The 25916-nt window shown below is 39.0% G+C and overlaps 1 protein-coding gene across 1 annotated transcript; it reads left to right on the forward strand.

Moving 5' to 3' along the window:
- The first annotated feature begins 16376 nt into the window (after window positions 1-16376).
- Window positions 16377-19560, forward strand: LOC130467322 (uncharacterized). The gene is made up of 4 exons (XM_056835797.1): window positions 16377-16644; window positions 17503-17712; window positions 17818-19401; window positions 19466-19560. The coding sequence occupies exons 1-4, from the start codon at window positions 16377-16379 to the stop codon at window positions 19558-19560; spliced, it is 2157 nt and encodes a 718-aa protein (XP_056691775.1).
- Window positions 19561-25916: the final 6356 nt, after the last annotated feature.

The following is a 25916-nucleotide window of genomic DNA, read 5'->3' on the forward strand; positions in this document are numbered from 1 at the left end:
CATGGCAGTCGCGTGTGGGCAGCAAGCGAGCTGCGCCACAACGCGCACTACCTCGCGCAAGGGCGCGCAGCCTCGCGCGCAGCGAGCGCAAGCTCGCGTGCCACGAGCGCTGCGCCCAGCGTTAATCGCGCGGAATTGCTCGCGCACAGCGAGCGATGGCTCGCGCACACAGCGAGCGATGGCTCGCGCGCACAGCGAGCGATGGCTCGCGCGCACAACGAGCATTGGCTCGCGCGCACAGCGAGCGATGGAGCGCGCACAGCGATCGATGGCTCGCGTGCGTCGAGCGCTGGCGCGCGCGCAGCGAGCACCACAGCGTGCGATGGCTTGCGATGGAAGATGCAGCAGCTATGCGACGAGCGCATGGGCTGCGCGCACATGGCCAGCAATGGCTGTGTGCGTGCGGCCCATGGGCGTGCGATGCGAGGGTGTTTGCGTTGCGATTAGATCGTTTTGAATGTTTAATTTGAAATTTTCAGTTTACGTAATTTTAATTAATTTTAAAATTAATAAATTAAATTATTTTCTTGGATTTTAATTTTGAATATTGTAATTATAATAAATTTTATTTATTCTAATTATTTTACTAAAATTAAAATCATGAATTAATTTAAATACGACTGAAATTAAATTAAACTTTTGGATTCAATTATAAATTTATATGAGCTTTAAATTTTAATTAAATTTGTATGTTTCCGGTTAGACTAGAAATACATTTTTATGTTTAAAATTAGTAAAGCATATGAATTTATTGGTTTAAGTGGGAGCCCTTTTAGTCATAAACTCTTGATTAGGTCTACAAATCCTTAAGGTTAAAACAACTTGATTAGAATTAATAAGGACTGAATAATTGGTAGATTATTGGTGCCCTTGATTAATTGCTGCAAATGTTTACGTGATGCATAATGTGTTTTACTAACCAGCTATGTGGGCCATTCATGATAATGAATGGGTGAATGGTATATATATATTGTATATGTACTGTTTTGCAGGTTATGAAGTGACTAGTATGGCCCAAATAGGATAGAAAATATGGTCTGCGTACCATTAATTTGAATGTAATTGGTCTAAAATACCAAAGTTGTTTTTCAATTCAAATATGGTCTGCGTACCATCAAATAGTTGTAATTAGTTTTAATTATAGCTTATCCTATTTGAAGAAAATGGTGCCTCCCACGGAGATTTTCAAGACGGACTTTGAAGTCAAAGCTTCAAGATGAAGTCGGGCCATACTAGATCACATTTATCTTGTGCATGCTTTAAGTTATTTATTGCTTTAAATATGTCTTAATTATGCATAAGATTGTGGCTTGATTATGTTGCATGATTAAGGATTTTAGTTCACTTAAAATCTAACCAACATAGTAAGAGCCTTAAGTTCCAAACTTAAAAATTGAGTTAAAAGGTGCCATGCCAAAATATACACTTGTTTGGATATCCTTTACATCAATCTAGTAATAGTTTTCGCTCAGCGAGGTGTTACTTATTGGTCCTAAAGGGGCAAGGTACACAAATAATTGTGAGTACATGTTAGTTTTGGTGAAACTCAACAATATAAGTAAGGAGTCCTTTTATGTCGTGGCAAAATCGATAGGTTTACCTAATAAGTTCTTAGACGTACCTATCAACCAAGAGTAGTTTCTAGACTATTAGCAAAAGGCTTTTGCTTACCTAAAATGTTTTAGAATTGAGTCGACAAACTGTGCTTAATTCTTCAATGGTTTTAGGGTCTTGGAATCATTTTATTCACACCTGCCGGAACAATAAAATCGAATAAAATGCTAATAACTTGTTTGAATTGCATGGTTGCTTTAATTTCAAGTTATTATTCATGATAAATGTTTAGACTTTGCATGCTTCAATGTATGTTTTAATTATTGTTTATAATTAAATATCTTGCACTGCAATAAATCCTTTTAGAAAGGTAACAGTAAATTTCCTCGATTGGTAGTGAATCCAAGAACGATTCACGGAAATGAGAGAAAGTGAGCAATTTAAAATGTACGTTTCTTATAGCGACTTTTATGGTTGTTTTCGAATATCAAAGTCGAATGGAAAACCAATTGGTGCTTGTGAATTCAAAATACATTGTAGTTTTGAGATCATAAAGCATTGAGTCTAATACGCTCAGCTTTACCAATGGTTAACAACCTAATATCTTTGTCCATTTAATTCTCGAATGAGTCTAGTCCCTAGACATTCGAATAGATCGATACTTAGAGAACTTTAGAAGCTTCTGGTAAGATCATCTAGTTGAAACAAAATATTCAACATAAATTAAAATGGTAAAGAACCTTGTTGGTGACATTGGACATGTCTAACAAAGTATAAAAGTCAACACTAAAGAATTCAATTCTTAAGATTATAAGAAAGGGTACAAGAAATAGGAAAACGAGGAACAAATGAAAGGAATTTACGATTCTGTTTCTACCTATAAGTTTATGTTTAAAGAGAAGTGACCTAGCAATCAAACTTCCTTGGTATCATATACCGCTTGAGGTTCTTACTTCGGTAATAACTCAAACAATGGAAGCTAGGATACACTAATGACCTACAAGTGGGAAATGAAGCATGGCATTGCTACATTAATTGTAGGGTCATCTAGTTTGTTTTAAAGGCTGGAACTTAATGGCTATTTTGTTCCATAATCAACATACCTAAATTTCTGTTTTCAAACACAGAAAGACTCACATTCAAGAAAAACAAAAACAATGTTTGTTTGTTTATTTGAATGAAATGGTCAATTGCAGGTTGAGTCATTATGCTTGATTAAAACAAACAACTCTTTAAAGAACTTTACTAGGTTCAAATCAACCCCTTGATTTGAGTTCCACTAATCTTTGGCATTGTTGCTTAGACCATGTCAACAAGTTAACATTCACAAGCTCTATTTTAATGGACTTTTGAAAGTTGGTTGATTTCTAGATCAACTTAAGACAAGCTAGTCTTACTTGTTGAAAGTAACAAAAGATATGAACTATTGTTAGAACGCCTAGACAATAGAGTTCAAAGCTAAAGAAAGATTTTATGACTTTATTATTTCACATGGATTTGAGTGAATATAGGTTTATTTACTCAAATGTGATATAAGTTGAATCTGTTTGGCTAGTTCAAAGATTCAGAAGTATAAAATCCACTTGGCAAGAAATCATAAAGATCTAGGTTAGATCATGTTGATGATTACTTGAGACCAAATATGATCATCAATGATTGTGTGTTGTAATTTCACAATCTAGGTCCATAAGATATGGCATATCTTAGTTGGAATAATCGAAGTCAATTAGTACTTGATTCGATCAATGATGAATCATAAAGACTTTTCCTATAATTTCTAAAACAAAATGCTCAACTACCACCAAACTAAACCAAATTCGTCAAAGCTATTGAAAAGTAATTTCAAAATATCTTTTCATAATATATCTAAAGAGTTCCTAAACTCAGTGGGAGCTTAGTGTTTGTTATTCAACAAACTAAGGCCCCAAGTATAGATATATATTTCATTGTGATTTATTCAAATGAGACACAAGGGTATTGTTTCTACCACGAATTTTTGAGAACATAATGTTTGTTTGCTCGAAATAATGTCCTTTTGGAGATTCGTTTCCAAAATGACAAGTGGGAGAAAATAGACCTCGAAAGTCTTCGAGGCGAACAACAAACATAAACGGACATTCCGGAGGCTTTTCGAAGTGCTTCAGAAAACCCGAACGTATTCTTTAAGGACTTTACAAGTGGCTTTAAAGAATAGACATCTCTTAGAAGACTTTACAAGTGCTTCAAGGAGAACAGAATATTCAAAGGACTTTTAAGTGGCTATTGATGTTCTATTGTTTGATGTTCTATACCCTAGTAGGCATAGAGTTCAAGTCACTGGAACTATGAGATTCTTCTATTAGATAGTAAAGAAACATGGAGTTCAGGTCACTGAAACTATGCAATTCTTCTATTAGATAGTGAAGAAACCTACAACTTGCAGTCAAACTATTATCATGTAGATTAATGAGTTTGTGACTTGTAAGAAAGCTATGACGAAACCCAGATTCCCTAAAATGGTTAGAGGCCATATATAGACTCAAATATTTTAAATGGTTAGAGGCCATAAAACATACTCAATGTTTTGATGACAAAATTGAAATTTTGTTGATTTGCAAGAATAGTTTCACACCTATTGGTTGCAAAGTTTGTTTTAAGGATAAAAACCATCAAACATGAAATTGTGTTCACACACAAAGCTAGATTAGTTGCTAAAGGTTACAAGCAAATTCACGATGTGGATTGTGTTGAAACTTCATGCAAAATCGTAATGCTTAAGTCTATAATTCAAGCAATGATTGCATATTGGTACATATGGCAATTGGATGACAAAACATCTTCCTCAGTCAAATGTTGGAAGAAACTATGTACATGCTATGTCATAGGATTTGTGGATCCAAATAAATGCTTGAAAAGAAAAGCTAGTTTATAAAATCTAAGTACAGATTTAAGCAAGCAATTGGGAATTAGAAATGTATTTTAGTGAAGCTAATAAGTATTTTAGTTTCATAAAATGTACATAATTCTTATAGATATATAAGAAGTGTAGTGGGAGTACATAAAACTTAATTGGTCCTATGTGTATCACACACATATCTCTCTATTGTGAAATAACATTCAAATGCTAAATACTTAGATTTGAGATTATTCATCAATGATGGACCAAGGCGAAACTTAGTACATACTAGGTACTAAGATCTATTTACAAAGATCTTATAATATTGTTTTGGATTAAGTAATGGCATTTACAAAATCAAACACGAAATACTCCATTGGAGATATTCGACCCATGTGAATAAATCTAAGTAAAAGAATGTTTGAACTATGTATAAGCATTTACTAAGTTAAAACATCAAAGGATCTAAGTGAGATTCTTAACCTATATTATATGTCAAAGAATTTAGCTGGATTCAGTATCTACTGAAATTGAATGAGCTAAAGTTACATGAATAGAATTCAATTGGGAATTATTCTGCAAAAGAATTTATCATGTATGATATAATATGAGGATCGCCAAAAATGTATCGTATGACTTTAGGCATGACGAACATATACCAATCTCTATTGATCTAAGTGAAGATCAACTAGATTGAGATCAAGAACACTTATGGTACTTGAAAAGGTACATAGGAATAGTTCTTGATTCAAGGAAATAAAGATATGCTAAATATTGATGCTACACGCATAAACACTGGCAAAGGATCAAGCAAGACCCTTTGGAGTTAACCATTGACAAGGACGAGCTAAAGAGCATCGTGTTTCGAAATGGCAACATGGATTGGAGACCATGCGTTGTTGCGTGGGAAATTAAAATATTAATTTCTATGTTCTAAGATACAGCTGGAAAGTCTTCCACATATCTGTGAACTTCTTGGATAAGCAAATCCAAACAAAGCATCACTAGCAACCTAAACAGTTGAAGTAAAAGTAATTATTGCCTAAGAAGCAATAAAACAGGGTTGTTTAAAGTTCTTCACTGAACTTGGGTAGATCACCTATCTGCTGGCTTGATGGTTCTTCATTGAAAAATGCGTAGAACCACTCTTGAAGCAAGAAAAACGTCTGCTAACTTGATGGTTCTTCATTGCAAAATGAGTAAAACCACCATCGAAGTAAGAAAGACTAGATCACATAATAAACAAACTCGAAAAGATCTTATCATCATATCTCGAAGAACATTCGATGAAAAGGATATTAAGATTGGCAAAGCATGATAACTAAACCTATGCAACAAGTGAGAAGCAACACTCACGTTGTAGCACTGGAAATCAAGCATAGCTTTGAATTCCATGAATTGTTTTAGAAGATGGGTTTGAGGCCCATGGTTATAAAACATTGGGGTTGAACATTTATCATATATGAAATGTGTTTTCATATTCCATTTAATCTTGGTTTAGTATTAAATGATGAGTCCCTTCAATTTGACAATATATTCAAGATAGACTGTCAGGACCAGTCATGTGACTAAGAAATGTCTATCAAGTGAACTTGAATGTCAAAAGTTGAAAATGGTCCCTAGTCGGAGTTTTCTATAAAATTGGACGCATAGAAAACGTTAGACGACTAGAATGCAAGATGACTAGTAGTTCTGTTTCTTGAACTATGTGGACATGGCAATGTCATAATCATTTGCATAGATACTTACTTTGGGAAGACTAGTATCGGACAAGACCTATGAAACTTTACTGTAAGAGATGAAAATCTGTCATAAGTAAATTTCATTAAAATTATTAGACACTAAATCCTCAATACCTGAGTGATTTGAGATTACTTGTTTGAGAACTGGTTGCTTTGACGTTGACCAACCGTCGCACCGTAAAAGGAGGCTATAAAGGCAACGCTCAGGTAATCACCCATCAAACGAAGTCTAATCTCAAGATCGCAAGATTGGGATTGTCCTCCCATAAATCGGGATGAGATGCTTAAAAGTTGTACAAGGCCACTCGGATAGCTAGAAACTGTGAAATGCATGGCCGTGCTCGGATGAATCATAGGCTATGATTATCTGTTTATTTATGCTATATGATTATGTGATTATGCTATATGATTATGCTATATGATTATGTGTAAATAATATGTATTCCTAGGTTAATGGTTGTTTCCGCATGATTTATGTAATATCATATGTATCATAACCTAACAGCCTCTAGCTAGGCATTCAGCTCATTTGATCTCACTGAATTATTAACTTGTTTAATTAATACTGAACCGCATTTATTAGACTTAACATAGAATGCATACTTGGACCAAGGGCATTATTTCCTTCAGTCTCCCACTTGTCCTTAGGGACAAGTGTGCATTTCCTAATTCCTTTGTCGCTCGATGCTTGCTCTTGAACATAAGGTAAGAGTTGTCATCCTTATTATGTCCAGAGGTGTTTCTCGGTTTCAGAGTTCAACTGATCAAATAAACAGATAATCATAGCCTATGATTCATCCGAGCACGGCCATGCATTTTACAGTTTCTAGCTCTCCGAGTGGCCTTGTACTACTTTTAAGCATCTCATCCCGTTTATGGGAGGACAATCCCAATCTTGCGATCTTGAGATTAGACTTCGTTTGATAGGTGATTACCTGAGCGTTGCCTTTATAGCCTCCTTTTACGGTGCGACGGTTGGTCAACGTCAAAGCAACCAGTTCTCAAACAAGTAATCTCAAATCACTCAGGTATTGAGGATTTAGTGTGTAATAATTTTAATGAAATTTACTTATGACAGATTTTCATCTCTTACAGTAAAGTTTCATAGGTCTTGTCCGATACTAGTCTTCCCAAAGTAAGTATCTATGCAAATGATTATGACATTGCCATGTCCACATAGTTCAAGAAACAGAACTACTAGTCATCTTGCATTCTAATCGTCTAACGTTTTCTATGCGTCCAATTTTATAGAAAACTCCGACTAGGGACCATTTTCAACTTTTGACATTTAAGTTCACTTGATAGACATTTCTTAGTCACAGGACTGGTCCTGGCAGTCTCTCTTGTATATATCGTCAAATTGAAGGGACTCATCATTTAATACTAAACCAAGATTAAATGGAATATGAAAATACATTTCATATATGATAAATGTTCAACCCCAATGTTTTACAACCATGGGCCTCTAACCCATCTTTAAAACATTTCATGGAATTCAAAGCTATGCTTGATTTCCAGTGCTACAACGTGAGTGTTGCTTCTCACTTGTTGCATAGGTTTAGTTATCATGCTTTGCTAATCTTAACATCCCTTTCATCGAATGTTCTTTGAGATATGATGATAAGATCTTTTCGAGTTTGTTTATTATGTGATCTAGTCTTTCTTACTTCGATGGTGGTTTTACTCATTTTGCAATGAAGAACCATCAAGTTAGCAGACGTTTTTCTTGCTTCAAGAGTGGTTCTACGCATTTTTCAATGAAGAAATATCAAGCCAGCAGATAGGTGATCTACCCAAGTTCAGTGAAGAACTTTAAACAACCCTGTTTTATTGCTTCTTAGGCAATAATTACTTTTACTTCAACTGTATAGGTTGCTAGTGATGCTTTGTTTGGATTTACCTATCCAAGCAGTTCATAGATATGTGGAAGACTCTCCAACTATATCTTAGAACATAGAAATTATTATTTTAATTTCCCACGCAACAACTCATGGTCTCCAACCCATGTTGCCATTTCAAAACACGATGCTCTATAGCTCGTCCTTATCAATGGTTAACTCCAAGGGAATCTTGCTTGATCCTTTGCCAGTGTTTATGCGTGTAGCATCAATATTTAGCATATCTTTATTTCCTTAAATCAAGAACTATTCCTATGTACCTTTTTAAGTACCATAAGTTTTTCTTGATCTCAATCTAGTTGATCTTTACTTAGATCAATAGAGATTGGTATATGTTCGTCATGCCTAAAGTCATACGATACGTTTTTGGCGATCCTCATATTATATCATACATGATAAATTCTTTTGCAGAATAATTCCCAATTGAATTCTATTCATGTAACTTTAGCTTATCTAGTTTCAGTAGATACTAAATTCAGCTAAATTCTTTGACATATAATATAGGTTAAGAATCTCATTTAGACTCTTTGATGTTTAACTTAGTAAATGCTTATACATAGTTCAAACATCCTTTACTTAGATTTATTCACATGGGTCAAATATCTCCAATGGAGACTTTCGTGTTTGATTTAGAAAATGCCATTACTTAATCCAAAACAATATCATAAGATCTTTGTAAATAGATCTTAATACCCAGTATGTACTAAGTTTCGCCATGGTCCATCATTGATGAATAATTTCAAATCTAAGTCTTTAGCATTTGAATGTTATTTCACAATAGAGAGATATGTGTGTAATACACATAGGACCAATTAAGTTTTAAGTACTCCCACTAAACTTCTTATATATCTATAAGAATCATGTATATTTTATGAAACTAAAATACTTATTAGCTTCATTAAAATATAATTCCAATTCCCAATTGCTTGCTTAAATCTGTACTTAGATTTTATAAGCTAGCTTTCTCTTTCAAGCATTTATTTGGATCCACAAATCCTATGACATACCATGTACATAGTTTATTCCAACATTTGATTGAGGAATACGTTTTGTCATCCAATTGCTATATGTACCAATATGCAATCATTGCTTGAATTATAGACTTAAGCATTACGATTTTGCATGAGGTTTCAACACAATCCATGCCAAGAATTTGCTTTTAACCTTTAGCAACTAATCTAGCTTTGTGTGTGGACACAATTCCATGTTTGATGGTTTTTATCCTTAAAACAAACTTGCAACCAATAGGTGTGAAACTATTCTTGCAAATCAACAAAATTTCAATTTTGTCATCAAAACATTGAGTATGTTTTATGGCCTTTAACCAATTAAACATATAGTCTATATATGGCCTCTAACCATTTTAGGGAATCTGGGTTTCGTCATAGCTTTCTTACAAGTCACTTCTTTTAGTTTGACTGCAAGTTGTAGGTTTCTTTACTATCTAATAGAAGAATTGCATAGTTTCAGTGACCTGAACTCCATGTTTCTTGACTATCTAATAGAAGAATCTCATAGTTCCAGTGACTTGAACTCTATGCCTACTAGGGTATAGAACATCAAACAATAGAATATCAATAGCCACTTGAAAGTCCTTTGAATATTCTATTCTCCTTGAAGCACTTGTAAAGTCTTCTAAGAGATGTCTATTCTTTAAAGCCACTTCTAAAGTCCTTAAAGAATAAGTTCGGATTTTCTGAAGCACTTCGAAAAGCCTCCGGAATGTCCGTTTATGTTTGTTGTTCGCCTCGAAGACTTTCGAGGTCTATTTTCTCCCACTTGTCATTTTGGAAACGAATTTCCAAAAAGGACATTATTTCGAGCAAACAAACATTATGTTCTCAAAAATTCGTGGTAGAAACAATACCCTTGTGTTTCATTTGAATAAATCATAATGAAACATATATCTATACTTGAGCCTTAGTTTGTCGAATGACAAACACTAAGCTCCCACTGAGTTTTGCAACTCTCTAGATATATTTTATGAAAAGTTATTCTGAAATTACTTTTCAATAGCTTTGACGAATTTGGTTTAGTTTGGTGGTAGTTGAGCATTTTGTTTTAGAAATTATAGGAAAAGTCTTTATGATCCATCATTGATCGAATCAAGTACTAATTGACTTCGATTATTCCAACTAAGATATGCCATATCTTATGGACCTAGATTGTGAAATTACAACACACAATCATTGATGATCATATTTGGTATCAAGTAATCATCAACATGATCTAACCTAGATCTTTATGATTTCTTGCCAAGTGGATTTTATACTTCTGAATCTTTGAACTAGCCAAACAGATTCAACTTATATCACATTTGAGTAGATAAACCTATATTCACTCAAATCCATGTGAAATAATAAAGTCATAAAATCTTTCTTTAGCTTTGAACTCTATTGTCTAGGCGTTCTAACAATAGTTCATATCTTTTGTTACTTTCAACAAGTAAGATTAGTGTCTTAAAATGATCTAGAAATCAATCAACTTTCAAAAGTCCATCAAAAAAGAGCTTATAAATGTTAACTTGTTGATATGGTCTAAGCAACAATGCCAAAGATTAGTGGAACTCAAATCAAGGGGTTGATTTGAACCTAGTAAAGTTCTTTAAAGAGTTGTTTGTTTTAATCAAGCATATTGACTCAACCTGTAATTGACCATTTCATTCAAATAAACAAACAAACATTGTTTTTGTTTTTCTTGAATGTGAGTCTTTCTGTGTTTGAAGCAGAAATTTAGGTATGCTGATTATGGAACAAAATAGCCATTAAGTTCCAGCCTTTGAAAGGACTTAAAACAAACTTAGATGACCCTACAAATAATGTAGCAATGCCATGCTTCATTTCCCACTTGTAGGTCATTAGTGTATCCTAGCTTCCATTGTTTGAGTTATTACCGAAGTAAGAACCTCAAGCGGTATATGATACCAAGGAAGTTTGATTGCTAGGTCACTTCTCTTTAAACATAAACTTATAGGTAGAAACGGAATCGTAAATTCCTTTCATTTGTTCCTCGTTTTCCTATTTCTTGAACCCTTTCTTATAGTCTTAAGAATTGATTTCTTTAGTGTTGACTTTTAAACTTTGTTAGACATGTCCAATGTCACCAACAAGGTTTTTACCATTTTAATTTATGTTGAATATTCTGTTTCAACTAGATGATCTTACAAGAAGCTTCTAAAGTTCTCTAAGCATCGATCTATTCGAATGTCTAGGGACTAGACTCATTCGAGAATTAAATGGACAAAGATATTAGGTTGTTAACCATTGGTAAGGCTGAGCGTTTAAACTCAATGCTTCATGATTTCAAAACTACAGTGTATTTTGAATTCACAAGCACCAATTGGTTTGCCATTCGACTTTGATGTTCGAAAACAACCATAAAAGTCGCTATAAGAAACGTACATTTTAAATTGCTCACTTTCTCTCATTTCCGTGAATCGTTCTTGGATTCACTACCAATCGAGGAAATTTACTGTTACCTTTCTAAAAGGATTTATTGCAGTGCAAGATATTTAATTATAAACAATAATTAAAACATACATTGAAGCATGCAAAGTCTAAACATTTATCATGAATAATAACTTGAAAATTAAAGCAATCATGCAATTTCAACAAGTTATTAGCATTTTATTCGAATTTATTGTTCCGGCAGGTGTGAATAAAATGATTCCAAGATCCTAAAATCATTGAAGAACTAAGCACAGTTTGTCGACTTAATCCTAAAACATCTTAGGTAAGCAAAAGCCTTTTGCTAATAGTCTAGAAACTATTCTTGGTTGATAGGTACGTCTAAGAACTTATTAGGTAAACCTATCGATTTTGCCACGACATAAAAAGACTCCTTACTTATATCGTTGAGTTTCACCAAAACTAACATGTACTCACAATTATTTGTGTACCTTGCCCCTTTAGGACCAATAAGTAACACCTCGCTGAGCGAAAACTATTACTAGATTGATGTAAAGGATATCCAAGCAAGTGTATATTTTGGCATGGCACCTTTTAACTCAATTTTTAAGTTTGGAACTTAAGGCTCTTACTATGTTGGTTAGATTTTAAGTGAACTAAAATCCTTAATCATGCAACATAATCAAGCCACAATCTTATGTATAATTAAGACATATTTAAAGCAATAAATAACTTAAAGCATGCATAAGATAAATGTGATCTAGTATGGCCCGACTTCATCTTGAAGCTTTAACTTCAAAGTCCGTCTTGAAAATCTCTGTGGGAGGCACCATTTTCTTCAAATAGGATAAGCTATAACTAATTACAACTATTTGATGGTACGCAGACCATATTTGAATTGAAAAATAACTTTGGTACTTTAGACCAATTACATTCAAATTAATGGTGCGCAGACCATATTTTCTATCCTATTTGGGCCATACGAGTCACTTCATAACCTGCAAAACAGTACATATACAATATATACCATTCACCCATTCATTATCATGAATGGCCCACATAGCTGGTTAGTAAAACACATTATGCATCACGTAAACATTTGCAGCAATTAATCAAGGGCACCAATAATCTACCAATTATTCAGTCCTTATTAATTCTAATCAAGTTGTTTTAACCTTAAGGATTTGTAGACCTAATCAAGAGTTTATGACTAAAAAGGGCTCCCACTTAAACCAATAAATTCGTATGCTTTACTAATTTTAAACATAAAAATGTATTTCTAGTCTAACCGGAAACATACAAATTTAATTAAAATTTAAAGCTCATATGAATTTATAATTGAATCCAAAAAGTTTAATTTAATTTCAGTCGTATTTAAATTAATTCATGATTTTAATTTTAGTAAAATAATTAGAATAAATAAAATTTATTATAATTACAATATTCAAAATTAAAATCCAAGAAAATAATTTAAATTATTAATTTTTAAAATTAAAATTACGTAAACTGAAAATTTCAAATTAAACATTCAAAACGATCTAATCGCAACGCAAACACCCTACGCATCGCACGCCCATGGGCCACACGCACACAGCCATCGCTGGCCATGTGCGCGCAGCCCATGCGCTCGTCGCATAGCTGCTGCATCTTCCCATCGCAAGCCATCGCACAAGTGGTGCTCGCTGCGCGCGCGCCAGCGCTCGACGCACGCAAGCCATCGCTCGCTGTGCGCGCTCGCCAGCGCTTGCTGCGCGCGCTCCAGCGCTTGATGCACGCGAGCCATCGCTCGCTGTGCGCGAGCAATTGCGCGCTGCGCGCGATCAGCGCTGGGCGCAGCGCTCGCTGCGCGCGAGGCTGCGCGCTCTTGCGCGAGCCAGTGCGCGTTGTGGCGCAGCTCGCTTGCTGCCCACACGCGACTGCCATGCCTTGCCTTCGCCCATGCCCATTCATCCATAGCTTGTGGCCCACGACACAAGCCAGGGTTGCTGCCTTGTGCTCGTGCACCATGCCCCTGCTCATTGCATTCGTGCCGCACGGGCGACGAGCTCCCTTGCTCGTCGTCGCATGCCCACACTATACAACACCCCTTAAGGGTAACACGAAGCGTCCATTGCTTTGTGCGTGCAAGTTATATGAACGAATCGCATAAAAATTTAAAATTTATATTTAAAATTAATGACAAATTAATAAATAATATTAATTTCATAATTTTAGGGCGAAAAATCGAAAATTTATTATTCAATTGATTTCCGATTATTATGGATTCAAGCCTAGGTCATAAAAATTTAAAATTTAACATAAATTTACAATTTTTATGGTGGTTTTTAATCATAGGTTTCTAATTAAATTATAATTAATTATGAAAATCAAATTAATTCTAAATTATTCTAATTTTCAACAAATTAATCATAACTACAAATTAGATTGCATAATTAACAAGGCTAGGCATTCAAACTTGTTAAACATATACAGTAGGTCAATCAAAAATTCAAGATTTATCAACAAGAATCGCAAATATTTAATTTAACATCTTAAATTTACGAAATTTTGCATTTGAAAAACTAAAACCTTCGAAAAGTCATAGTTAGGCTTCGAATTTGAGAATTCTGGGTTCGGCAGAAAAATACTCTTTTTGTCAAAATTTTAGAATGCCTTTTACATGCGGAATTGACACAAAAATCACTCAATTTGGATAAGTAACGAAGAAACTGCCGAAAAACTGCGTACGTATAATTAAATAAACGCAATTTGCAATTAATTAACAATTACGAAAATTAATCACCCCTTTTAATTCTTGCAAATTTGTAATATTTAACCATGTTCATGCAATTTAGATTATGAAAATAATAAGAGGCTCGTGATACCACTGTTAGGTTATGATACATATGACAATTCATAAATCATGCGGAAAAACCATTTAGCCAGGAATACATATTATTTACACATAATCATATAGCATAGTTTAGATGCATACTCTTTGTTGCGTGCCTTCCCCAGCTGCGCCCGAACCGAACAAGAACAAGTCTTTAGGACTCCAAGTGTCGTCCCTCCGTAGATAGTCCACAGCACGTCCGGATCCGCCTTAAGATTGACCAACTAGAATCGCCCTTAAGGTACTAAAGATTTTCGGCACTTATAGTCAAGAAATGTGTCTGAATTTTCTCTCAAAAACTCATTTTGAATACTTGAATTATCTATGAAAATATGTGACCCTAGGCACCTATTTATAGAGTTATGGAAAGGGTTTTGGAATCCTATTAGGATACTAATTTATTTAATTATAACCCTACTAGGACTCTAATTAAATAATCATTATCTAATAGTTTTAGGATTTAATCACACTTCGAATCCTGATTGCTTCAGGATTCCTGCACAAGCATTGCACGAGCACCGTACACCCGCGCAAGCCTTGCAGCCCACGCTAGGCGCACAGCGCTCGGCCCACTGCTGTGCTCCGCGCGCGCGCCCAAGGGCTTGGCTGGGCCTGGCCTTGCGTTGGGCCTGGTCGAGGCTTGGCGTGCGCTGGTGTGCGTTGGCTCGCTGGGCGACGGCCTGGCTTCGTGCTGGGCCTTCGTCTAGCGGGCCTCGTCCGATGCTAATTCGTACGATACGCTTCCGATTAAATTCCCGATTCCGGAATTCATTTCCGATACGAACAATATTTAATATTTCCGATTCCGGAATCAATTTCCGTTTCGAACAAATATTTAATATTTCCGTTTCTGGAATTATTTTCCGATTCCGATAATATTTCCGATTCTGACAATATTTCCGTTTCCGGCAATATTTCCGATTCTGCAATATTTCCATTTCCGATAATATTTTCCGATACGTACCATGTTTCCGTTTCCGGCAACATCTACGACTTGGATAATATTTATATTTCCGATACGATCCATATTTCCGTTTCCGGCAATATCATCGTTTCCGGATTATTCATTTCTTGCCTGTGACGATCTCAGCTCCTACTGAAACCAAGATCCGTCGATTCCGAATATCCATAGATGGAGTATTTAATGCCATTAAATACTTGATCCGTTTACGTACTATTTGTGTGACCCTACGGGTTCAGTCAAGAGTAAGATGTGGATTAATTTCCACTTGAACTGAAGCGGCCTCTAGCTAGGCATTCAGCTCACTTGATCTCACTGAATTATTAACTTGTTTAATTAATACTGAACCGCATTTATTAGACTTAACATAGAATGCATACTTGGACCAAGGGCATTATTTCCTTCAAATCCATTCTTGCAATCTATGAACACTCACTTTGATTCATAGTACGCCCAATAACTGCTTTTATAGCCTCCTTTTACGGTGCGACGTTTAGCTAGTACCAAAGCGAACTAATTCTCAAACGAGCAGACATAATCGCTCATGTTCTGAGGAACGGTTTCTAATCACCATTAATGAGAACTACCTATGACTTGACTTTAATCTCTTAAAGTGTTCTCATGGTCAATCCGATACAAGATCCAATAAGTATCTATGCAAAAGATTCTGACATCCAGTCACTCTAGTTCAAGAAACAGAACTAAGTAATCTACTTGCAATCTAATCTTCATTAGTCATTGGTCGTCCACCTTTGAATGACCTGGATTAGGGATCCTTTGTGACTTCAATATTCAAGTTCACTTATGGGTGTTTCTTTGTCGAAGAATCCATCTTGACATCCCATTTGAATGATTTGAATCACATGGACTTATCATTTAATACTAAACCAAGATTAAATGAACTATGAAATATAATTTTATAAATGATAAATGTTTAAACCAAATGCTTACCAATTTGTGGCACTCGACTTAATGCACCTTGGGTGAAGGACATATTTCCTTCATCTGAAGCCGTCAAAGAGGGGCAGACCGAAGATGAAGTGGCACTCAAAAAGTCATTAGCAGCGATGACAATAACCTTCGACGATTCAGATTCAACCGACGCGCAACAGGAACACCACGACGGGATAGTCATATCGCTCCCAATAGGCAACGCTCTCATCAAAAGGATATTGATCGACAACGGCAGTTCAGCAAACGTATTGTTCTTAGAGGCTCTGCAAGAAATGGGACTACAAGAAAAGAGTATAATCAGAAGGTCGACAGTCTTAGTAGGGTTTAGTGGAGAGTCGCTACGAACAGTAGGGGAGATATCGCTGCCTACGTACGCAGAAGGTTTTAATGTGATGACCAAGTTCAACGTCGTCGACTACCCATCAGCATACAAAGTCATTTTAGGACGACCGTGGATCCACAAAATGAAAGCAGTGCCATCAACATACCACCAGTCAATCAAGTTTCCAACCAAATGGGGAGTCATGGAAATCAAAGGACAACAAAGGGACGGAAAGAAATGTTATGAAACAGCGCTGAAACCATCAAGGTCATCCATCTAGCAATTACAGCCAGGGTCGATGGTAGACGATCCCGACGACCAACAGATCGATGAGATAATACTAGACCAGACAAAGCCAGACCGAGTCGTAAGGATCGGAGCGTCGCTGCCTGACGACATCAAAAGTCAGATAGTGTCATTCCTAAGAGAAAATTCGGACTGCTCCACTTGGTCGCACGAGGACATGACAGGAATCAGCCCGGACGTCATCACCCACAAACTCAATGTCGACCCCAACTTTAAGCCAGTGAAACAGAAACGACGGAAGTTCGCACCTGAAAGAAATAAAATCATAGACGAAGAAGTTCAAAAACTGATAGATTCCGGGAAAGTCAGGGAAGTCAAATATCCAGATTGGTTAGCAAATGTCGTCGTCGTCAGCAAAAAGAATGGAAAGTGGAGAGTTTGCATCGACTTCACAGACATCAACAAAGCATGCCCCAAAGACCCATTCCCCCTGCCGCACATCGACGCCCTGGTCGACGCCACTTCCGGACACGAGCTACTAACATTCATGGACGCCTACTCCGGATACAACCAGATCCTTATGCACCCAGACGACCAGGAAAAAACATCTTTTGTAACAGATAGAGGAATTTATTGTTATAAAGTCATGCCTTTTGGTCTTAAAAATGCAGGTGCGACATACGAACGATTGGTCAACAAAATGTTCAAAGACCGACTTGGAGACACAATGGAGGTCTACATCGACGACATGCTAGTAAAATCGAGGAAGGTTGATGACCACGTGGAACACCTGCGACAATCCTTCGACATATTGAGGAAATACGGTATGAAGCTTAACCCAACTAAATGTTCTTTCGGAGTGTCTGCAGGAAAATTCTTAGGTTACATCGTCACCCAGCGAGGAATCGAGGCCAGCCCCGACCAGGTGCGCGCAATCATCAACATTCAATCCCCCAGGAACATCAAAGAGGTACAGCGCTTGACAGGGAGAGTGGCGGCACTAAACCGTTTTATTTCACGGTCGTCGGACAAGTGTCGTTTACTCTACGACGTCTTGCGCAAAAACAAGGGTTTTAGCTGGTCCGACGACCACGAAACAGCTTTGCAAAACCTCAAAAAATATATGATGTCGCCACCCCTCCTGTTCAAACCCAAAGAAGGCGAAGTCCTACAACTCTACCTAGCCGTCAGCTCGACAGCAGTCAGTGCGGTCCTAGCTCGAGAAGACGAAACGCAACAACTACCTATTTACTACATCAGTAAGTCACTACTAGAAGCAGAAACCAGGTATTCCTCCCTCGAAAAACTCGTTTTAGCACTCGTTACTGCAGCCAAAAAGCTAAGGCATTATTTTGAAACTCACCAAATAGTGGTGATGACTAACTATCCAATCAAGTCTGTGATGCGTAGACCAGAACTAACAGGTCGAATGGAGAAATGGACGATGGCGTTAGGAAGCTTCGACATCAAGTACCAACCGAGAACGGCTGTAAAATCGCAGGCCCTAGCAGATTTTGTGGTAGACTTTAGCCCCGACTTGGAGAAGATAGCAGACGACGAAGTCAAACTCATCAATAACGTAGAAGAGATATGGACACTCATCGTCGACGGTTCATCTAACTTCCGCGGTGCATGTCTAGGCGCCGTGCTAAAATCACCACAAGGGGACATGATAGCACAGGCCATCTGCTGCGATTTCAAAGCGATGAACAACGAAACAGAATACGAGGTGCTAATCGCCGGACTGACGTTAGCTGATGAACTGGGGGCAAGCGGACTCAACATATTCAGCGACTCACAATTAATCGTCAACCAGATCAACGGCGACTATGAGGCTAAAGACCTAAAAATGACCTTATATCTCGAGAAAGCAAAAACGCTAGCCTCCAAATTTAAACCCCTTTCCATTAAACAAGTACCACGAGACTTGAACACACAAGCCGACGCCCTTGCCAATCTAGGGTCCGCACTCAGAAAATCACCATTCTCGACCATACCTCTAGTACACCTACTGTCACCCGCTGTTGAAAAGGACATACCACAAGACGCCAGCCTCGTCCTATCAACCACAAACACAGATAGCTGGACCAAACCCATTCTCGACTACCTAACACACGAAACCCTACCCGACGACAAGCTCGAAGCCAGGAAAATACTTTTCAAAGCATCACGATATGTTATTTTGCAGGGCATACTATTTAAGAGATCAGCGAACGGAATGCTGATGCGATGCGCGGGAAAAACAGAATGGGAAAGGCTACAAAAACAATACCACGAAGGAGAATGCGGCAGAGACGAAGGAGGACGAAGCTTGTCAACTAGAATCAAAAGAAACGGATACTATTGGCCAACAATGCTCAAACACGCGATGAGATACGTAGCTAAGTGCGACAAATGTCAACGACACGCAAGTATGACGCATAAACCGTCTGAATTCTTACACCCCACTTTAACTCCGTGGCCTTTCATTAAATGGGGAATGGACATCGTCGGTAAACTACCCGTCGCCCCAGGACGGAAGGTCTTCATGCTAGCTCTAACGGATTATTTTTCTAAGTGGATAGAGGCAGGTGCGTTCCAACAAGTAAGAGACAAAGAGGTATGCTCGTTTATATGGACTAACATTATATGCAGATTCGGAGTACCATCAGAAATCATATGCGACAACGGATCACAATTCATCAGCGACAAGACTAGGGCTTTCTGCAAGACATGGAACATCGAGCTAAAGACGTCGACGCCTAGATACCCCCAAGGAAACGGACAGGCGGAATCCAGCAACAAAACGATCATCGCATCACTAAAAAAGCGGCTGGACGACAAAAAGGGACGATGGGCAGAAGAGCTGCCATCCATCCTATGGGACAATAGGACAACGCCCAGGACGGCGACAGGACAGACTCCCTTCTCACTCGTTTACGGGTGCGAAGCAGTACTACCCCTTGAAGTGACACTGCCCAGTGCATGATATGGACTCATGACACCGGAGCAGAACGACGTGGAACTTAGTGAAAATCTCGACAACACAGAAGACTTCAGAGAAGCAGCGCTGATAAGGATGGCGTCGCAGCAACAGATCGTGGCGAAATGCTTCAACAAGAACGTCAAAGTTAAAGTGTTCAAGGAAGGCGACTGGGTGCTGCGGAAGGTATTCCAAAATACGAAGGAACTAAACGCAGGTAAACTCGCACCAGCTTGGGAAGGACCATACTTAATCGATAAAATCGTCGGAAAGGGGGATACAGACTCGTCACCAAAGACGGCAAGTCGGTCCCCCGAAGCTGGAACGCTACACATCTTAAACTCTATCATTTTTAAACATTCGTCGTAGCCAATTTTATCAGTTGTCGTACCGTCACTTCTACCTTTTTCATTACTTTTTATCGCTTTATTTTCATTCGGAACCATTACTGACTTAAGCATCGGAGGGCCGTTGGCATCCCCAACGGCCAATCCTCCTGGCAATCCATGTTTCCTTTTGCAGAGGGCGACACATAACGAATATCAAATAGAATCGACGACGTACGACGGAAAGCAAATCCTAAGTAACAAGCGACGAACGAGCGACGCAGGTACTGTTTTACATACATATAGTTCTACCGTTTCAATATTTGTTTTTTCGTAAAACACATGCTACACGACACGCGACAAAAACTTCGAAATACCATGCAAAAGTCACGAGGAACGCACAAGTAAAAAAGAAACACACTTATATAACAGACAACAAACTGCGCGACCCCTGAGGCCACGACCTTTAAAATACAAAACACAAACACACATAATATCCAAACACCTCGTCGCCGCCATCGACGACGAGCAAAAACATCCAAAATACAAAAACAGAAAGCAAATTATCCAAACTACTAACTATGACACAAAAGGCTCAAAAACCAATAAGCCATTACACTTGCTCTTCTTGGGCAGGAATCGAGGTCTCTTGCTCCTGAACTGGGGGCACGACGACATCAGCCACAACCGTCGCTTCTGCCAAACCCACCTCTTGAGGAACGACGACAGGAACATCTTCCTCGCGTCGATCCATGAGAACCTCCCCTCCTTGATCTGCAGAAGGGACGCCCTCACCCAGAGGAGTAACGTCAACGACGGCTACGCTTGTACCAGCAGTGTCGGCCTCCATCGCCAGCTCTTCTATGTCCACCACCAGCACCGACAGTTCATCGAGGGTACCACCATTGGCCAAATAATCATCCACCTCCTTTTGGCATGGCCAAACACTGGTTTCCCCCTTCAAACATGAGAACATCATCTGCGCCATCGTCCTCCACACGGCCAACACCTCGCAATCCTTGTACTCCTCTTGCAGAGCGTCATACGAGATCTTCAGCCCTTCCATCTCCTCCACAGTCGAGGCCAGTTCCCCTTTTACTCTCTCTAACTCCTTCGACGCATCAGCAATCTGCGCGTCCTTGCCCTTCAGCTGCTCATCTTTTGACTTGACCACCATAGCGAGGTCGGTCGACTTCTTCTCGGAAGCCCTCCACTTAGCTTCCGAAGAAGCAGCCGCCTTCTTCGCCACCGCCGCCTGATTCGCGGAATTGGTAAGCTCATCGCACAGCAAAGAACACTGCCTATGCACGGCCAAGGCGGCCTGAGACGCCTGGAAAGAGAAACATGTCATTAGACAACAAATAACGTCCACATACCACAAACCAAATAAAGTTACACGAAAAGCAAACAAATATACCCGCAGACTAAGTTCAGCAGCGTCCGACGCGATAGAAAGAGGCACGACCTCATGATAGCGCTGATACGTCGAAGGCAAAATCAATCGATCCACGTACGGCCAGACGACGACACCTTTTCCATCGCCCAAGAAGTTCTGGGGCAGAGTGACAACCGTATCCTCGACAAAGCTCTTGTCAGCAGGACACTTCTTGGCCGACGCAGCAGGAGGCCTAGCAGCAGCGACAGCAGTCGACGACACCTTAAACGACTTCGGAGGCGACGACGAAGCAAGAGGATGAAAACCTTCACCCCCTATGACAACAGGCGTCTCAAACGACGCACCTATCGAAGAGTAACGAGGCACAAGGGGCATCACCTGACTACCAGACGCAGCCGACGAACCTTGCCCACCAACAGCACTGTTCGACCTCAACCGTTTCCTCGCCCGTTCCATCATTTCGCTTTGTGACATCCTCGACACCGACTTGGATGAAAGCGTATGTTCTTCGACAAACAAAAGTCGAAAGCATTAGGAACCTACCCCAAACATAAAAAATCCCAAACATAGATACCGAAGACAAAACAAAATACCTGAAGTATCAGCCATGTCACCCTCTTCCTCCTCCGCAGACGACGAATTCGCGACTACCTCCTCAAACAAATCCAACTTCCTTCGACGACGAACTAACCAACTGTTTCCTCTTCAGCCTCTTCCTCGTCGACGTCACCAGCCTGACTACCTTCCGGACCTTCCAAGCGACCCCCGTCGCGACTAAACGACCTTTCCTTGACAGAGTAACCCAAGAACCTCAAATACTTGTCGTTAGAATCCGAGTTCAAACCAGCCAACGACGTGTTCACAACTGCAAAACAAAGCCAAGTAAGACGACGTTCAGTAAAATATCAAAAACCAAGCGTAATAAAACATAAATTACCTTCCGTCGTCCACCCTTCGACTAAGAAACTCCCTATCTCTCCCAAAGACGCCTTGTTAACATAAACAAAGCGACTCTGCCAACCTCTATCGTTCACAGCCAACCCGACACCCAAGTTCTTTTTCCCTTTCTTTGTCACCAATGTATAGCAACTACAGTCCTTCAACGACAAATCGTAGATGTACATCAGATCGGCCAAGTCAAACGACACTCGCCAACCCAAAGTAACCCTATGTATCACAGTAAAAGTACGCCAGATCTGAGGCATCAGTTGACCTGGACTCAAGTGCAACACTTCGAAAAAAGACCTAGCTAAAGGCGTAAAAGGAAACGAAAACCCCAGTGTAAATGGGTACTCATACATGACTACATAACCTTCCGGGCAATTCAAGGCCTCTTCCTCTTGGCCAGGAATTCTAACTTCGGCCGACGGCGGTAGACCGGCGAGATTGATGAAAGCCATCGGATCTTCAACAGTGGAATAGATCGGGTTGAGCGACTTAACCTGACGAACACCAGCATCCCCCTTATCCTTACTCACAACCGACTTGGATTCGACCATTGTTCTATTAATTTCAACAGAAAAATCAAAAAAGCGATCGAATTTTACCTGGGTTCGGGTAACTCGAAGCGAAGGAAACGATTCTTCTCCCTTTTTCTCTCTCTTACGCTCTAGATCTGAAAAGTTTCTTTTGAAAGCTCTTGGGGAAAATTTATTGCATGTCTTGAACTTCTATTTATTGCTTTTAGAATCCGCAGCGGTTTCCCACGATCGAGGTGGTTACAGTCGGTTTATTTTTTAATTTCAAATTGCTTCTTTTGCTCTATACGACTCCGCAAAACTGCAATTGGGGGCAAACTGTTATCCCACTTTTTGGACTAACGACATAACTGCTTTGACGTTTGATCATGTCGTGTCTTCCAGGTATCGTCGTGTCACAGGTGAACATAGTGTATGGCAAGCACGTCGAGTATGACAACAGTCGACGAGGTCCAGGCGACACAAAACTAGCGACACGGCACTAGCGACAAATGAGCAGCGACGATCGACGGAGAAGATAAGTGAAGATAGGTCAAGATCAAAGGCCCAAAGCCCAAGATAGCTAGCGCCGTCATACAAGAAGAATGAGTCCAAGAAGTCACCAAGGAATACGAAAGTCGTTGGAAGACTGGAAACGGTCATGGGCAACGATTAGTAGAAAATCCCTATCTTTTAGGGATTCTTCTAACCGATGGAGCCGTTTTCCTCTGCGTATAAAACCTGAGCGATAGCATATTAGAGGACAAGTTAACTCAAGCACTCAAACTCTCAAGCTATCAAGCGCTCATATAATCCTTGTATTAGCTCTTTAATTCCTTGTATTGCTCATTAGAAAAATTGCATAAACAATCAGATAGAATACTTAGTGGATTGATAGCCTCATAGCTATCCGCGGTTTTTTACCTTATTCCTGGGTTTTCCGCGTCAACACTTCTCTGTGTCGTATCTCTTTTATTTGCTTCATTCGCACATTGCTTAGTTAGTATCGACCCTAGCCGAAAGTCGCCCCTAGACGAAATTTGGCATAAACACGTACCATGTTTCCGTTTCCGGCAACATCTACGACTTGGATAATATTTATATTTCCGATACGATCCATATTTCCGTTTCCGACAATATCATCGTTTCCGGAGTATTCATTTCTTGCCTTTGATGATCTCAGTTCCCACTGAGACCAAGATCCGTCGATTCAAAATATCCATAGATGGAGTATTTAATGCCATTAAATACTTGATCCGTTTACGTACTATTTGTGTGACCCTACGGGTTCAGTCAAGAGTAAGCTATGGATTAATATCATTAATTCCACTTGAACTGAAGCGGCCTCTAGCTAGGCATTCAGCTCACTTGATCTCACGGAATTATTAACTTGTTAATTAATACTGAACCGCATTTATTAGACTTAACATTAAATGCATACTTGGACCAAGGGCATTATTTCCTTCATTGGATTCACAAGATTCACCAACATATCAAGACACAACAAGATTCAAGAAGACTCTAGCAACCGCCATCAACCAACGGCGTAGAGAAGACTACTGAGTTTAGAATAGGAGCTTTTTCTTTCATCTTTTGTAACTCTAGTAAGTTGACGAGGGCGTCGACAGCTTTAGTGGGGGAGGATTTTATAATCCAGCCTTCCTTTACTTGTATTTCTCTTTTCTATTGCTCTCTAGGATCTTTCAAATAGTTTTCTAGGCTTTAGAGAGAACTATTATTGTAGAGGAATACAGTTAAACATACATAACATGTGCAGAACATCCCCAAAGCCAGGAAACATGTATAAAGCACAAATTAAGCATACTTACATTTGAAGCAAATTTTCCCGAGTATAGTATCAACGAACACGAACAAATAACTCCAATTGTCATTCCTCTATTTGGTTCACCGACACGTTCAGATCCTTCTTGATTATTGTAGCTTAGACAACGTTCAAGAGTTTGTGCTTTTTGGGAATAACACATCCATGGAGGCTAAGAGAGAATTAGGGTTTCTCTCTCTTCCTTAGGGTTTGATGTGTAAACTGAATTGTGTGCTAGAAAAACATAAGTTTAGGTTATTAAAATAACCTAGATAATAAGCAAGCCAACCGACCAAGGCCAAAGCAAATTGGCCGGCCAGCAGGCTAACGAGGGGCTTTATGCGCGCACAGCAACGTGGGCCGCGGGCCGCGAGCTGCTGCTTGCTTTGTGCCTTGTCCGCGAGCACCACACAGCATTGACGCCTATGGGCTAGCGCTGCATTGCCATGCACGCTGCGCCCATGGGCCTTGCGCTTGTGCGCTCCGGCTCGTGGGTTGCTTTCGTATTGTGATTAAATTATCCTTCGACAATTTATTTATCGTTTTGTATTTGATGATCCAATGTCGTACGATACGATTATTCATCTCGCCTAGCTTATGAATATACGCAATACGATATACGATTTCACGATCCAATGTTAAATCGTATAATTATGTTTTTCCCAACTAATTTCCCGAAAAGGTATTAAATGAATTTCCGATTCATTTAATCCGGTGATCTGTTACATGCCAATGGTGTGACCTTATAGGTTCAGTCAAGAGTAAGCTGTGAGCCTAATATAGATTAGAACTCACTGATCGGAATCATTGCTTCAGCTAGCTGTTCCGATCACTTGATGTCACTTAATTAATTGTTCGTAATAAATCTGAACCTTGGTATTAGACTAATGCACCTTGGGTGAAGGACATATTTCCTTCAGTCTCCCCCTTGTCATTCAGACAAGTGTGCATTCCGATTCCTTTGTCTCTTGGTGTTACTTACTGAACATAAGGTAAGGTCCAAGCCATCCTTATTAGGTCCAGAAGTGTTTCTCGAATTACTGAGTTCAACTGTTAAACTCTTACAGAAGGTTAAGCCTTAACCATTCTGAGCACGGCCATGCATTTTCACAGTATCTTACT

The sequence above is a fragment of the Spinacia oleracea genome, chromosome 2 (genome assembly GCF_020520425.1).
Source record: "Spinacia oleracea cultivar Varoflay chromosome 2, BTI_SOV_V1, whole genome shotgun sequence".
NCBI lineage: Eukaryota > Viridiplantae > Streptophyta > Magnoliopsida > Caryophyllales > Amaranthaceae > Spinacia > Spinacia oleracea.